A 14,527-nucleotide genomic window follows, 5' to 3' on the forward strand; every position below is an offset into this window, starting at 1 on the left:
CGATACGTACTGTCTTGTATATACCATCCGGCATAGGTGGTATCATTTGAAATTAAAATCCTTGCTTGTTACCATCATATTTTATTGATCAATATAAGGTCAGCAACAATGTTCCTGTTTTTTTTATTTTCATTTTTGTTTCTTGCAAACACCATCATAAGTTTTGTTTGATGTATTTATATATATGGTGTATTGTAGTTTTTCCTGCTATTTCAAGAAGAAAGGTTTAAGATTCTTTTCCTTGTTTCTCCCAGGACATTCCTCCAAGAAACCTAAATTTTCCAATCAATCCACCTGCTCTTCTTTTGCTTTAATATTAGCTTTTGAAGGTAATTAGTCAATAAGGTGGATGATCATCTACAAGCTGCAGATTTGCTACTGCCATGTGCATTTTGGTCATTTACCTCCCAATTTATCCACCTAGAGCTCATTTTCCCAGTCATTGACTGATACTTATTTCATTCTTTAAATGTGTACCTACCCCTACTGTCATTCTTTAGTTGGCAATGCCTCTCTTTTCTAGAGTTGGTTAAACCGAAGCTTGGTCTTCTCCTTGTGATGTTGCTGCCTCCATGGTTGGGAAGACCATTATGATAAAATATATCCTTGATCATAGTATTATAAGTTGGCATTGTGGAACTTGTATCATCTTGTATGTTCCAAGTCTCCTCAAGTTGCTCACTTTCTTCAAAGATGAAGAGTTCCTCTAAACTCCACCTGCAGTCTCATCTTAGTCCTTTGGAATACTGTGTTGTCTTTGTGCTTGCTTCACTTTGAATTCTATATTTCACCATGTTGGTTTTCATGACTTGTTTTTATACTGTTTTTTATTCATGACTTTTGCATGAGGTTCTTGCTCAAGTGGAGGGTTCATGCTTTAAAACTTGCTCCTAACTTTTGACTAGAGGCCAGCTTAGACTTATGGCATGTGATGGTTGACACTTCCCTCGACATATTCATGTTAAAACCTTCCCTGCTCACAAATTAATATCTTATGACAGTAGGTAACATTTTGCATCAAGGTTCAAATTTCTACATGCTCCAAAATTTGATTTGCAGCAAATACGGTATATATATATATATATATATATATATATATATATATATATATATCAGAACATGATGAATGTCGTCGGTCCTTGTATTATTATTTTTCCCTTACCGAGAAGATAAAAAGTGCACGTTGCTAACGTGTCGATGTCGGGCTAATCCAAGCCACAAAAGATCCGGCGATTCCGTCGCTCAGCCCATCACAGTCCACCACGTGTACTATCCGATTGGTCAGACACGTCGGCTCCCGAATCTTCCAGAACGAGAACCGGATCGAAGTTTCTCCTCCTAGTCGCCTTGCCCGAATCATTGCTCGCCGTTGGATCATGTCTCGGGTACACCGACTCCTTTGAACCCGTTGCATTTCTTTACCTATCTAACTGCTTTCCGCTCCCTCGGCAATGTCCTTTTCTATATTTATATATATATTACTGTTTCTCAATCGAAACTTCTGGAAAGTTTCAATATCTTCCCGCAGCTTTTCGCGAGATGGCTCCTGCGGCGGAGCCGGCCGAGGAACGGGCGGCGGATGGGCAGCAGCGGGCGCTGCCGACGCCGTTTCTGACGAAGACGTACCAGCTGGTGGACGACCCCGAGATGGACGACGTGATCTCGTGGAACGAGGACGGGTCGACGTTCGTCGTCTGGCGGCCGGCGGAGTTCGCACGCGACCTCCTCCCAAAACACTTCAAGCACAACAATTTCTCCAGCTTCGTTCGCCAACTCAACACCTACGTATGCCTAATCTTCGACCGTGTCCTTTTATTCTTATTATTGATGTGTTTTTGAGTATTTTGGGGACTTTCGATAGGGATTTCGGAAGATCGTGCCGGATCGATGGGAGTTCGCCAACGATTACTTCAGGAGAGGCGAAAAGCGCCTCCTCCGCGAGATCCACCGCAGGAAGGCCGTTACGGTGGCGCCACAGCCGGCCCCTGCCGCCGCGGCGAGCAGGATGACGGCGCTGGTAAGCCGAGCCAGATCGCCGACGTACTCGGGGGAGGAGCAGGTGCTGTCGTCCGACTCCTCTTCCGGGCCGCTTCCCACGGTGGCCGTGGGTCCCTGCGGCGTCGCGGAGCTGGGGGAGGAGAACGAGCGGTTGAGGAAGGAGAACGAGCGGCTCGCCCGGGAAGTGGCGCAGATGAAGAGCCTGTGCGGCCAGATCGCGTCGCTGATATCGAGGCACGTGTCGGGCCGGCAGGAAGGTGGCGGAGGTGCTGAGGCGGCTCCGTTCCTGGAGCTGATGCCGGCGAGACCTGGGGCGGAGGAGGCGTTCTACAACGAGGTCGAAGAGGAGGAGGACGTGAAGCCGGAGGATGCCACGTCCGAGGAGGTGCCTCCCTCCCCGCCGGGAGCGAGCCCGAGGCTCTTCGGGGTGTCGATCGGCGTGAAGCGGCCTCGGTCGGAAGACGGCGATGGCCCGCCGCCGATGTTGAAGCCGGGGCCAACGGAATCGGCGGGGCTGGACCCTAACGAGGTTTATCCAGAGCGCCGCCCCCAGCATCCGCGGGTGATCGACTGCCCCGAGCCGACGCGGAGGGCGTGTAACGTACCAGACTGGGCCGATCGCAGCGGCGAAGAGCGCGACGACGAGGCGCGCACGTGACGCGAGCGGGCCGTCACGTGTTCCGATGTTACACGGAAGCTAAGGAAAAAAAAAAAGCTAATGAATTAATTTAGAATATATTGTAGGTATTTAATTTATAATATAATATTGTTTACTTTAGGGCTATCTGTTGTTGTTGGAAACGTCTCCTCCCTTCTTTAGTTTTATGCGTTTCTTTTGGATTATTAATCTGCCGCCGTTTGGGTTATTGCTGTTGTTATTGTTTCCAAGGTGGGCGCGGTTTGATCCGTGTGGGCGAGGCTTCAACGCCGGTACGCGTTATGCTCGGCTTTTCCAACCTGTAAGAAGTCTTCTGTACCGAGTCAGAGCCTTCAGCGTCTTTCGATTCCCAAGCAGCGGGCGATCGAGTCAGTGTAAGAATCTCTCTTTGCATCGCGTTCATTTATGTGACATGTATGCTTCAGAATTTTCTACGGCTATTTTAGGGTCAAAATCTTTGGCAAAACGTTGCTTAGAACCGTAGGAATTAGGTGTAATCCCAACAAAAGATAAAACTAGAAAATTTATTTATAATTGATATAGAAAATATCGATGATGAGTGGATCAATTCAACTTGTAATATTTGTATGTCATGTCATATTTCAATGCCCATGTCATATTTCAATTCCCCCATATTACACTCATCTAAAGGTAGAGACAAAAAGACGTGCGCTATCCTTGTCATCAACTTTTTCTTGCTGGCATCATACACGCTCATAAGATTCATTCTTTCGAATCAAATGCTTTTTCGTGTAGTCGTCGTACAAAAATAGACCATGTTTTTATTGTTGGTGGAAGTTTCATAGCTCGTATGATGATTCTTTTCTACGACCACATCATCTTTTTTGTTCATCGACTTGGCATGCAAACTACCAATCTCTCGCTAGGCAACTGTCCTCTGGTTTCTATTATTAGGGAAGGAGTTAAGTGTGGTTGGATCGAATCATAAGTCCGTCTGTTGACCGGTGACTCGATTATTCTATATTGGACGTAAAATTAATGACAAGGCACAGAATTTTGGGAAAGACTAGGTCAAAAAATTTGACTCGCCTATCCAATCTCCACAAGAAATCAAACCTGGTTACACGGAATCCACGTAGGAAATCGCCGCAAGGCTTCGTTCCCACTTCGTCCTACCTTCCCACGCGCTGCGTACATAGCGGCACCAACGCCACGAACCCCATACGAGCAGCAATGGAGAGGACCGCGACCACCGTAGAGATCACCATCATCTCGGCCGAGGAGCTTCGCCGCGGCCGCCGTCCGCTAGACAAGGGCGCCTTCGTGGCCGTCCGTTCCGGCTCCGACACGCACGGCCAAGTCGCCACCGGAGTCGACCGGGACGGCGGAGGCTACCCCTGTTGGAACGAGAAGCTCACGATGACGTTGCCGCCGTCGGCACGGTCACTGTCGCTGGGGGTCTACTGCAGGAGCAAGATGGGCGCTGGGTCCGCGTGCGCGGTGGCCGCGGCGGAGGTTCCGGTGTCGGACTTCCTGTGGCTGGAGGACTACCTGCACTTGCTCAGTTACAAGCTGAGGGACAGCAACGGTGTGGGCAATGGGATCATCAACTTCTCCGTTAGGGTTATCGGCGGCGAGGGGAAACGTGGTGCGTGCCATTGGGGGTAGACGGTGGTGTGGCTGTTGGATATCCCGTAGGTTATTACAAGTTAGATTATGATTATTTTTCTTTGGTTTACATGCACATAATCAAATTCTAAAAACAAATAAATTATTATGGTTGATCTTTGTTTTGCGAATGAAGCAATTAATTCTTTACTTCGGGTATCATTTTATTAGATTTGATGTTAATTTTAGGACTAATTATAGATTATTCTACTTATCTTTAACCTTTCGATCTTCATAATTATTTTGGGAAGTTTGAGTGTACCAAAATGACAGTAAAACCTACTGTCTGGGTTGAGCATTACTGTCGGTGTATAAATAACATATTTTGACTTACGTATGTGTTGGTGTAAACAACTTTAAGCCGTGGCCTCGGGGTTGACACGGCTTGGTTCGAGTCCGGATGATGGGGGTTCTTCTCGGGGCGGCCCTTGAGACCGTTGAGGTGGCCGATTGCGATGGTCCAATCGAGACGGGGTCGCTGTTTCCTCCGGGAGGGAACTCCTCGCTCATGCGTTTAGTGGGAGGCCTCCGTCTTCGCACCTGCACATAGGTCGGGTCGGAGGAGCTCGGCCCGACCCCTCCAACGATCAAGTTAGTGAATAGTCGCATGAGATTTTTTATCTATTGTATTCTCCCTTCTTTTCCTTGAAGCGCGAGGGTTTTTATAGTGAGGGTTACCGTTGCCTGATGCGCTTGCCCGTGGGGAGCAGGATCGTACTTTTGGTAGCGTCTGACATCGATGTTGACGTGGCGTGAGGGGATCGAGCTTGAGCAGGGTGTTAATGTGCCTTGGTCGGCGTTTCGATCCGCGTTGACCAGGCACTGACAGGTCAACAGAGGCATGAGGCGTCATCTGGGGCAGCTGACGTCACCCGAGTCTTATCGTCATTATTACCCTCATCAGTATGTTTTCCACTGTAGATCAGCACTCCAACATCCTATACAAAGTAAGCTAAATAAAACTAATCAACATATTTAGACAAGTATGAACTATACAGTTTGAAATGCAACCTATATGGCAAAATCTTAGTTTAGGTGTTCTTTAATGATGTAGAATACCAGCGAATGTGAGAATTTTCAAGTTTCAGCAGCTTTTTGGGAAACCTTAATGTATACACAGTACCTTTTTCGTGCACTGGCTAGAAATTCTCGAGTCCGATGCTTGAATGGGATTAATCATTAATACTACTGTTAGTATAGGAGGCTTTCCTGCTTCGTCATTCTTTCTAGAGTTCTTTGTATGAACAGTTCATAGAGACACTTCTCAAAATTCTTTTGTTGTTATGAGATTTTGAATCATACCAATAGACTCCAAGGGTTGAAGCATTGTTTTCTGGAGTCGTTTGTTCATGTTTTGTAATTCTTGACTTTTTATGTTGTTTCATGTTTCCGGCGATTAAATTTTTAACAGGAAATCCTGATTTGCTTTAGAGCGATTTTGATATGTTCTCGATTTCTATATAATTAGTATTTTTTTTAAAAAAAAGGTCACATCCCTACTAACTTGAGTTAATAAGATATTCTCCTTCTGGATTACTATTTCGTGAGGAGGACCACCATCGAGATTGTTGACATCGTGAAAGACGACATCATCTTATTGAGAGAACATCTCAATTTATCCCTGAGATGACATTGAGTCGATCACATACGACTCGCTCCACATCGACTCCTCGGTGGCTACAAGTTGGCATGAGAATATTCCCTATCATTCGTCGACTCCTCGGTGGCTACAAGTTGGCATGAGAATATTCCCTATCATTCGTCCCCCTGAAAGCGTATCTCGGGACCTCGCAAAGGAGTTCGAGACACGTCATCAAGTGTTCATGTTAGGCATGGGCCCTATTTTTCAGCTACACTTGCGGTGCCCTTCGGGACACAATTTTCCTCTAACCTCGTCATGACTGTTAGGATCGTAAAAGGCACGACAAGGGAGGGGCGGTTTATGGGCTGTTGGGTCTAATCAGATGTTTAAGAATGTCCTGATGATATTTCACCTTATAGATCCACTAACGAAGTCGTTATCTCGTATTATGTTTGAGCGTCATACAGGTTTAAAAATGATTAGATACATAGGTGATTGATTTTAGATCAACTGAGATATTACTAGTTATATATATCCTGCAAGTCAATCATGTGAGTGATAATACGTATGACATGATATACTTTTTTTAAAATTAGTTTTTTTTTTTTTTTCATTTTATGTTGCTTGTTGCATATATTATGATATCTTTAGATTTATACGTATCATATCCTTCCAACAACTTAATAAATAACTAATTAGAGGGATATTAAAAAAAAAAAAAGAGGGTTAGGAATTGAAATCACGAGAGTCTAGAATCGATTCCATTGTGATTTCAAATTCCATAAAATCAGGATCGTCGATTCTGAAACTAAATTCGTCGGTTCTGAAATTGAGATCAGAATTATAGATAATCAAATACTCAAACTGATTTGGAAACGTGTTGGATATTGACCGTTCTCACGGTGGGTGGAAACGACGCATGATGAGATCAGATGGAGGCTTTTACCGAGAAACTTTTGTCCACAATATCGCACAAGGAATTGAAGTTGGATTACGCACACGACATGACTATGTTCGGCGTTGAGAAGACTGCAATAGAGGGAATCAATTACGATGGTCGTGCAATTATATATATATATATATATATATATATATATATATATATATATATATATATATATATATATAAAATACTAGAGTATTTATCTAATTAATAATAATGATAGATGATACTGACCTTCAAACCCCACCTTTTTCTTTTTGGTTTGGATCCAATCATGGAGCCATGCCATCCGACCAATTCATTCGTTCGTTCCATGTCAAATCAAATGAGCCACAGGAGTGGTAATTAGTACTTCCCCGACGTCAATGATTGATGATAGTAAAGTCCTTCAAAATATTTATTATTTTATAGTAAGATCTTTAAAGGATAAAACTCTTTAAAAAAATAAATCCTAAATTTTCAGTTTTCCTCCTTAGAACACTTTTTTTTTCATAAAATATTTTTTTTTTCTAAAAAATAAGACTATCATTTTCCTCCATCCCATCGATTATTGTCTTCAATCATGTTGTTGTACATTCGTCGATCGTCTCCACTCTTACCCTCGCTCTCTCATGCCCCTTCTCATCGTCCATTCGTGATTTTCATCATCTCTCCTTCACCTAAACTGTCATGTCCTCCCACGATGAGAAGGACTTCCTCCTCTCTATGTCACCCTCGCACTCGTCGCCTTCATTCCCTTGTTCTCTCTATCGCCATTTGTCATCTCTACATCAATATTGACATCATTTGCTCACTCTCTCGTCTACTTCTACTTACAATGGGGATAACGAGACGGAGGCAAGAATTTATAATGGTTTGACAACAATGAACGAGGTAGTAATTAGGGAACAATGGCGAGAGCGACAGAATTGAAATCAAAGGCTACGACAAAAGGTGAAAGATGCCATGAAAAGGCAACTGGATTAAAAAAAAAAAAGAGACGTCTGGTGAGGAAAAATAAAAATTAAATATTTTTTTAAAGATTTTACCCATCTTTAAATTGAATATTGTTTTCACCTAAATAAAGTTCCTCTTACGTTTTTTTCCACCATCAAGAATGCCTTTCACACGGGACCCATAACTCGAACGTAATGTGGTCAAAAACCAGATGATATCTCGTATCAAGGTAAAATAATTCCATATCTTCAAAGCCAATAAGTCCCTTAACGTGATATTTGCTCACATCTTTGCGTAATGATGCATAAATAAGGGATGCAATAATAGTAGTGACAGCAAGTACTTGCAATAATGTGGTGAAGGGACCCTACGAAGCTGTCGAAGCGGCAGCAAACAATAATGTCTTTCTCTAAATGCATGCATTCCTCGAGGGTGTGGGTCCACATTTTACCTCACCAATCAACGCAGAGGTGGCAAAGCCAGACAGGTCACATGGTAGGTCAATGTACCCACTGAGGTCAACCCATTGACTCGCACCCGATCTGCTGCGTCGTACGACCCAGAGAAGACTTTATCTCTCAATGTTGATTGGTCATCCCCGGAGGCCTCCCACCATAGAAGCCAGTGAGCACTCGCCGAAGATACGCAGACGACGTGCTCGCGAGGGGCCAGTCCACGAGACATCGGAGTGGCCTCTAAACGATCATGTCTGCAGTAGAACACACCACTTGGGTCTTCCACCAAATCATAGCCAATGATGTTCCACCTCTCTGAAAAGTCGTCACTGAAGCAATGAGGCAGGCCGTAATTAATCTTTTAGGATGACACAACAGCTGAAAGAACACAAGGAGAAACATACCTGGTTTGATCTGGATCATATGCATATGACATGCATGAACATGACAGCAAAAAGTATCCAAATGAAACCCGTTTTGTTCTAAGCAGCTGAAATTTACCTGCTTTCATTTAAACCAGCAGCCAGAAGGGAGCAGAAGCACAAGATTTCTGAGATCCTGCAATCTGTATTCATACTACACCAGTTAGAACCTACAGAGACAGCAAGACTGAATCAAAAAAGAGAGAGATCACCCAAAATGCAAGGCTTGTTAAAGAGATGATGGACCAGGTCAAGACGATCAGCAATCCTTCAACAAAGGAAGCAACTTGAAGCCTTTTCTGCGTTAGGCTAGCCGTCCCCATCGAGGCCTGCCTGCAGCCGTCCCTCACAATGACCACCTTTGTTCACTTGTGCCGGTAATCTTACATCGGTTAGCATCTGCAATCTAATATCTGGACCTGACCAACTTGCACATCTTTATTTAATGAGAGTGCAAAGAACACGGTTACATATGGCAGCAAGCAGCTTCTCTCTCCCAAGACTGAGATGGTCCATGCAGGCATCTATAATTCCATGGACAGAGGTGGACCATAGCCAAAAGATCAAAAGAGCCTGTGTATGATTACCGTCTGGAAGTCAAGGTACCCAAAATTGTTGATTAATTGAGCAGTTGGGGTGTTAAAAAGGGCATGAGAGCCTCATGAGATGTCAGAGTCCAAGGCCTGTGGCAAGAAAGCTGTGTCTTCTTCGGGACTCCGATCATATCCATGGCAGTCTCTTCCCTCCCACCGACGAAACGTTGTCATGTTCTTCCTCATCCATTGGCACCTTGAAAGGCTACCAAAGGCTTCTGGAAGAGACGAAGAAAGCTACAAGAAAGAACAAGGTGGGAAAGATAATGATAGAGATTCAATCTCCTTGCATCAGGGATATCGGAGAGGCATGCACCCATGGCTGCTGTCCGGTGCCATTTCTTGGCCTGGTCGAGTCCAGCACCACCATGCACCACGCAAGAACCACCACCATTGGAATCTCACGGATGAATTTTGCGAAGCTGACGAAGGATTCCATCTTCCCAAACACCCACTTCACAAACCATGAGTGCCTGCCTCCCCTCCCTGATGCCTTGTCCGGCTTTATCAGAGTGTATCCACAGTACGGTGAGACAGAAGAAGCAGACCGAATCAGGAACAGTGAATATTATCACCTTTCTGATCATGTCTGCCTCGATTATACTGGATTTAGCCTCTTCTCCCATGCACAAGTGCACTCCTCCAGAGCATCCACATCTGGTGATCCTCAGCCTTCAGGCCTGCTGCAGCCTCCATATTTCAGCATCGCTTACAAGTCAGCAAGCTTGAAATCTCAAGTGCAGTACGGGAATCAAGATACTGCTCTGGAATCAGCAATCAGGAAAAGGATCATGCATTTCCTCAACATACTGGATGGTGCATACAGCATGATCTGCACTGCCAACAGAACCACTGCTTTCAGGCTGTTGGCAGAATCCTATCCCTTTCATGCCAACAAGGGGCTGCTGAGTGTGTATGATTACGAGAGCGAGGCCATATATGCGATGACTAAGAGCGCTTACAGGAGAGGAGCCAAAGTCATGTCTGCTAGCTTCTCCTGGCCAAGCCTCCGGATTCATTCTGATAAATTGATGGAGAAGCTGAGCAAGAGAAAGAAGAAAAGAAGAGGACTGTTTGTGTTTCCACTTCAGTCCAGGATTACTGGAGCCAGGTATCCGTATTCATGGATGACTGTGGCTAAAGAACATGGGTGGCAAGTGGTGCTGGATGCATGTGCTCTGGGGCCAAAGGACTTGGACACCCTCGGGCTCTCGTTGATCCAGCCAGACTTCATCATCTGCTCTTTCTTCAAAGTGTTTGGTGAGAACCCATCTGGTTTTGCAGGAATTTTCATCAAAAAGTCCAGCACTGCAGCATTGGAGTCATCTACGATAGCCAGGAGTCTCGGAATTGTGAGCATCATCCCATCAAGAAGGCTGTCGCAGCTGACTGATGATTATTCAGGAACAGATTTGGATGGCCATTCCTCTAGAAACCAATTCGACGAAGACGATATTGAGACCATCAGTTCGTTCTCTGGTCCAATACCCACACATATCGGTAATGACTCTGCTGCTATAGATAATGTGCTTGGAGAATTTGCTTCTACACAAAAACAAAAGCAAGTCGAGAGATCCGAGCAGGTGGAGAGTTCCAAAGCACGAGATGATAATGAAGAATCATCGGGTATTGTAGAATTAGAATGCAACCTCTCCGTGCAAGCAGAAAAGAGCACGACCACTGCTGAAGCAAACAAGAGCATGGAGATTGTGTGCAGAGGATTGGATCATGCAGACTCTCTAGGTCTGCTACTCATCAGCAACAGATTGAGATGCATCACCAACTGGTTAGTCGTTGCTTTGATTAAGCTGCAGCATCCTCACTCTGAAAGTGGTCATTCCCTAGTTAGGATCTACGGTCCACAAGTAAAATTTGACAGGGGACCTGCAATAGCTTTCAACATCTTCGACTGGAAAGGAGAGAAGATCGAGCCTGTGCTTGTACAAAAGCTTGCAGATAGAAGCAACATTTCTCTTAGTTGTGGGTTCCTAAACAATATACGCTTCCCAGACAAATATGAAGCTGAGAAACATAAAGTTTTGGAGAGAAGAGCCTGTGAAATAACAGTTGCAGGCAACAGAAAGAAACAAAAAACTACTATGGGAATAAATGTCTTAAATGCTTCCCTTAGCTTCCTCACTAACTTTGAGGATGCTTACAAACTCTGGACTTTTGTTGCTAAGTTCCTAGATGCAGATTTTGTTGAGAAGGAAAGGTGGAGATATTTGGCTTTGAATCAGAAAACAGTTGAGGTTTAATGTGAATGAGCTGAATTTTCTGTAGTTGACTATGCTTTCTGCTAGAACTGTCAACATAGAATTGGGGATACATTCTTTTACTGTGCTACCATGTTCAGATAACGGTATCTTGATGAATAATGTGAATCATCTACTCACTATTTTTCTCTGGGTCAAAGAATTGGATATGTAAACAATTGTGCATGACCAAATCAAATAAATTATATGAGGGACCTTATTTCTCAATTGAACTTTTTTTATCATAAACTAGTCAAGGTAAACTAAATGCAAGTTAGTTCTTGTAATTCTTAGTTTGGTGCCCTTGGATAAAAGAAATACATTCGCCAATTCAAGGACTATGCTTGTGAATCCCGAATATGTTGAGGCACAACAGTTGCCTGCACATCCAGGGGTAAAACACTATTTCGGTGTGGGATGCGAGAGCGGTACCAAACCAAGGCAGACTCTGAATACTAGATATGACGCAAAAATAAGAGGGGTCAATGTCAACCAGTTAGATAATGGGGAGAAGCATCATCGGTGAGTGGAAAATAGTTTAGATCATTAGGTAAGGCCCCAAAATGTCCGTTTAGTGATAAAGATAAAGGTATATGATTATATAATTAAATTTTTAGTCAGAACTATTTTGGTGTGGGATGCGAGAGCAGTACCAAATCAAGGCAAACTCTAAATACTAGATATGACATAAAAATAAGATGGGTCAATGTTGACCAGTTAGATAATGGGGGATAAGCATAATCATTCACAGGAAAATAGTCAGGATCATCGCTAAGGCCCCAAAACATCCATTTAATGATAAGGTATATGATTATATGATTAAACTTATAATCAGCCTCATCTAGTGAAAACATCAAACACTTTACTTGAACTATCCACAGAGCACATGGAGCAGCAAATCAGCTAGGCCCTAAAATTAGACTATTCTTCTTGTATTTTCCTCTACAAGAATATGGGGAAATAAACAAAGATCAGGAACAGATTTAGGTTTCCCCAGTCTTGCCAAAGCCACTGAAATTTACATGATTTATCCTCATTCAATGGTGTTATCTTTTTTACACCAGGCCTTGGCCAAAAAGAATGAATGATATTAATTCGAACTGTTCGATCAAATGTTAACCATGTCAGCATCTCAGCAACCTAAAATCCTACAACTCCAACAGCTAAAATTATGATCTTGAAACCTTAAGAGCTCAGCCAATTTATAGCTTGAATTACTTCTTAATTGTGGAATAAAACATTAGTAGCAGTACTTTTGCTGAAATCTAATCAAATTATTATGTACTGAATTGTCAATCTATGGTATGGTTTACCTTGGTAGACCATTGAGAAAAATATCTAAAAATATATAAGATGTTGATATTTTATCAGTATGCTTGCGATTCCAACATATCAGTAGCATTAAATCATTATGGTTGGTATACCATGGTGTTTGGCTCCATGATTTTCCAAAGAGAAGGTCAACTAGCTGAGATCAAGCAAGCCAGGCCTAGCTCAAGCTTGGCCAAGTTCAACTCAAGTTAGTGCATTCATCTTTGATCCATGAACCAGTTGCTAAATTACAAGTATTTAGAAAATTATTGTCAATGTGAAATCATTTAAGCCTTCCACAAACATTCATGTCATGTTAATCTCACTATCATCCTCATCAATTAGTCAAAAAAAATTTGGGCATGTTTGATCAGGGACGATCTAGTCGAGTTTGAGCCAAACTCCAATTCAGCCCAACTGGAGTTCTAGTTAGACCCCACTTCGATCATGATCAAGCCAAACCAAGACCAAACCCAATCTTGAGCTCAGAGACCTGAGTCAAGTCAGCCCAATCTCAATCCTAGTAGGAACAAGATTAGGGCAGCCCCTAGCCAACCAGGGTAATATACAATAAAAGACTTCAACGACTACAAGGAACTAAAGAGAAGTCCTAATCAAATTAGGAGTTTATACGCCCTCAATCCTATAAATCTAAAGGGTTGCAACCCTCTTGAAGGCATCCAAGTCGTGCCTCCTCTTGAGTTCCCAACCGGCCCTAAGCTAAGAAGAGAGGAGAGAAAGAGAGGAAGGAGTTTGAAAATTCAACAATCCTTCCTCCTACCTGTAGCCACCTTGCTACAGAGATCTTTTTTGAGTTGTTGTCAGCCTTTGTAGCTTGCAAAGAGGCCTTCAATAGCAGCAAGAAGAAGAAGGGAGAATGAGAGTTCAAGGAAGAGCAACAGCCTACTTCCTCCATTGTTGGCAGACCTTCATCCTTCTTCCTCCCAGCCTACTGCAGCAACGTTGCAGCAGAGACTCCATCAAGTTCCAATAGCCAAAGTCCTTCATCAAAGCTACGTCTAGCCTCTGTAAGAAGTCCCAAAGCTTGTTATTCGCTGTCCAAACCTTAGAAGGAAGTTCCAACAACAAGAACGGAGAAGACCAAAACCAACAGCAATCGTCAACTTGTCGACAGCACCCAAGTGCTATCCAAAGGCAACCTATGTTCTTACGCATTTGTAAGTCTTTTATCTTGCTTTTATTCTGTTTCTTAGCCCTTGTAGTAGGCACTTTAATCTTATGAGCAATAGACATTGTTTTCCTTTCGGTTTTACATTTGTTTCCAGCAATATCTCTCTCTACCAATAACTTCCATATGAGAAGTGGTATTGGATTGACGAATCATTGAACCCATGCCCTATACGGATCAATGTTTATGCATTCAAACACTAGACATTTGACTTCTACTTTACTAGATCATTTCCTCAAAGAAACAGATCAAAAGCAAAGCTCAAATAGTAAACAGTGATCCAAATCAGTTTTTTTCTGCAATTAACTCCTATAAAGTTTCATGGGACAGACTATGTATACAACCATGTGAAAGATCATAAAGAAGTAGAGGCATTTATTCCGAGCATCAGTTCCTCTTTTAATTCTACTAACATCATGATCATGTACTCAAAAAAAATTTGTGTAAATGTTTATGCACATAAACACTAGAAATCTAGGTTCTTCTTTAAAATATGATTTCTTTATAGAAACTTAAATGAACAAGATGATACATATTTTTGTAGAGAAAAAAACAA

At 43.0% G+C, this 14,527-nt stretch overlaps 3 protein-coding genes across 4 annotated transcripts; all 3 read left to right on the top strand.

Annotated features, from left to right (window-relative positions):
* Positions 1 to 1,368: 1,368 nt before the first annotated feature.
* LOC103996618 (heat stress transcription factor B-2a) lies at positions 1,369 to 2,782 on the top strand. Of its 2 annotated transcripts, XM_065167603.1 has the most exons (3): positions 1,369 to 1,385; positions 1,510 to 1,785; positions 1,862 to 2,782. In XM_065167603.1, the coding sequence occupies exons 1-3, from the start codon at positions 1,377 to 1,379 to the stop codon at positions 2,654 to 2,656; spliced, it is 1,080 nt and encodes a 359-aa protein (XP_065023675.1). In that variant the 5' UTR covers positions 1,369 to 1,376; the 3' UTR covers positions 2,657 to 2,782. The 2 variants fall into 2 exon arrangements, with proteins under 2 accessions (XP_065023675.1, XP_009415832.3); XM_009417557.3 differs by lacking the exon at positions 1,369 to 1,385 and having other exon boundaries at positions 1,459 to 1,785.
* A 110-nt stretch (positions 2,783 to 2,892) lies between these two features.
* On the top strand, positions 2,893 to 4,473 carry LOC135649339 (BON1-associated protein 2-like). Its single transcript, XM_065167604.1, has 2 exons — positions 2,893 to 3,030; positions 3,757 to 4,473. Exon 2 carries the CDS (start codon positions 3,851 to 3,853, stop codon positions 4,283 to 4,285), a length of 435 nt encoding a protein of 144 aa, XP_065023676.1. The 5' UTR covers positions 2,893 to 3,030; positions 3,757 to 3,850; the 3' UTR covers positions 4,286 to 4,473.
* Positions 4,474 to 8,702: 4,229 nt separating this feature from the next.
* Positions 8,703 to 11,699, top strand: LOC135649338 (uncharacterized). The gene has a single exon (XM_065167602.1). It carries the CDS (start codon positions 9,285 to 9,287, stop codon positions 11,472 to 11,474), a length of 2,190 nt encoding a protein of 729 aa, XP_065023674.1. The 5' UTR covers positions 8,703 to 9,284; the 3' UTR covers positions 11,475 to 11,699.
* Positions 11,700 to 14,527: the final 2,828 nt, after the last annotated feature.

Source organism: Musa acuminata, chromosome BXJ3-9, assembly GCF_036884655.1.
Source record: "Musa acuminata AAA Group cultivar baxijiao chromosome BXJ3-9, Cavendish_Baxijiao_AAA, whole genome shotgun sequence".
Classification (NCBI taxonomy): domain Eukaryota; kingdom Viridiplantae; phylum Streptophyta; class Magnoliopsida; order Zingiberales; family Musaceae; genus Musa; species Musa acuminata.

What these genes read in the sequence shown, in the direction of transcription:
- LOC135649338 (XM_065167602.1), top strand. Translation starts at nt 9,285, where the DNA reads ATGAGATGTCAGAGTCCAAGGCCTGTGGCAAGAAAGCTGTGTCTTCTT.
- LOC135649339 (XM_065167604.1), top strand. Translation starts at nt 3,851, where the DNA reads ATGGAGAGGACCGCGACCACCGTAGAGATCACCATCATCTCGGCCGAG.
- LOC103996618 (XM_065167603.1), top strand. An exon ending in TTCGCCAACTCAACACCTAC is followed by an intron (nt 1,786 to 1,861) that starts GTATGCCTAATC and finishes GACTTTCGATAG; the next exon opens with GGATTTCGGAAGATCGTGCC.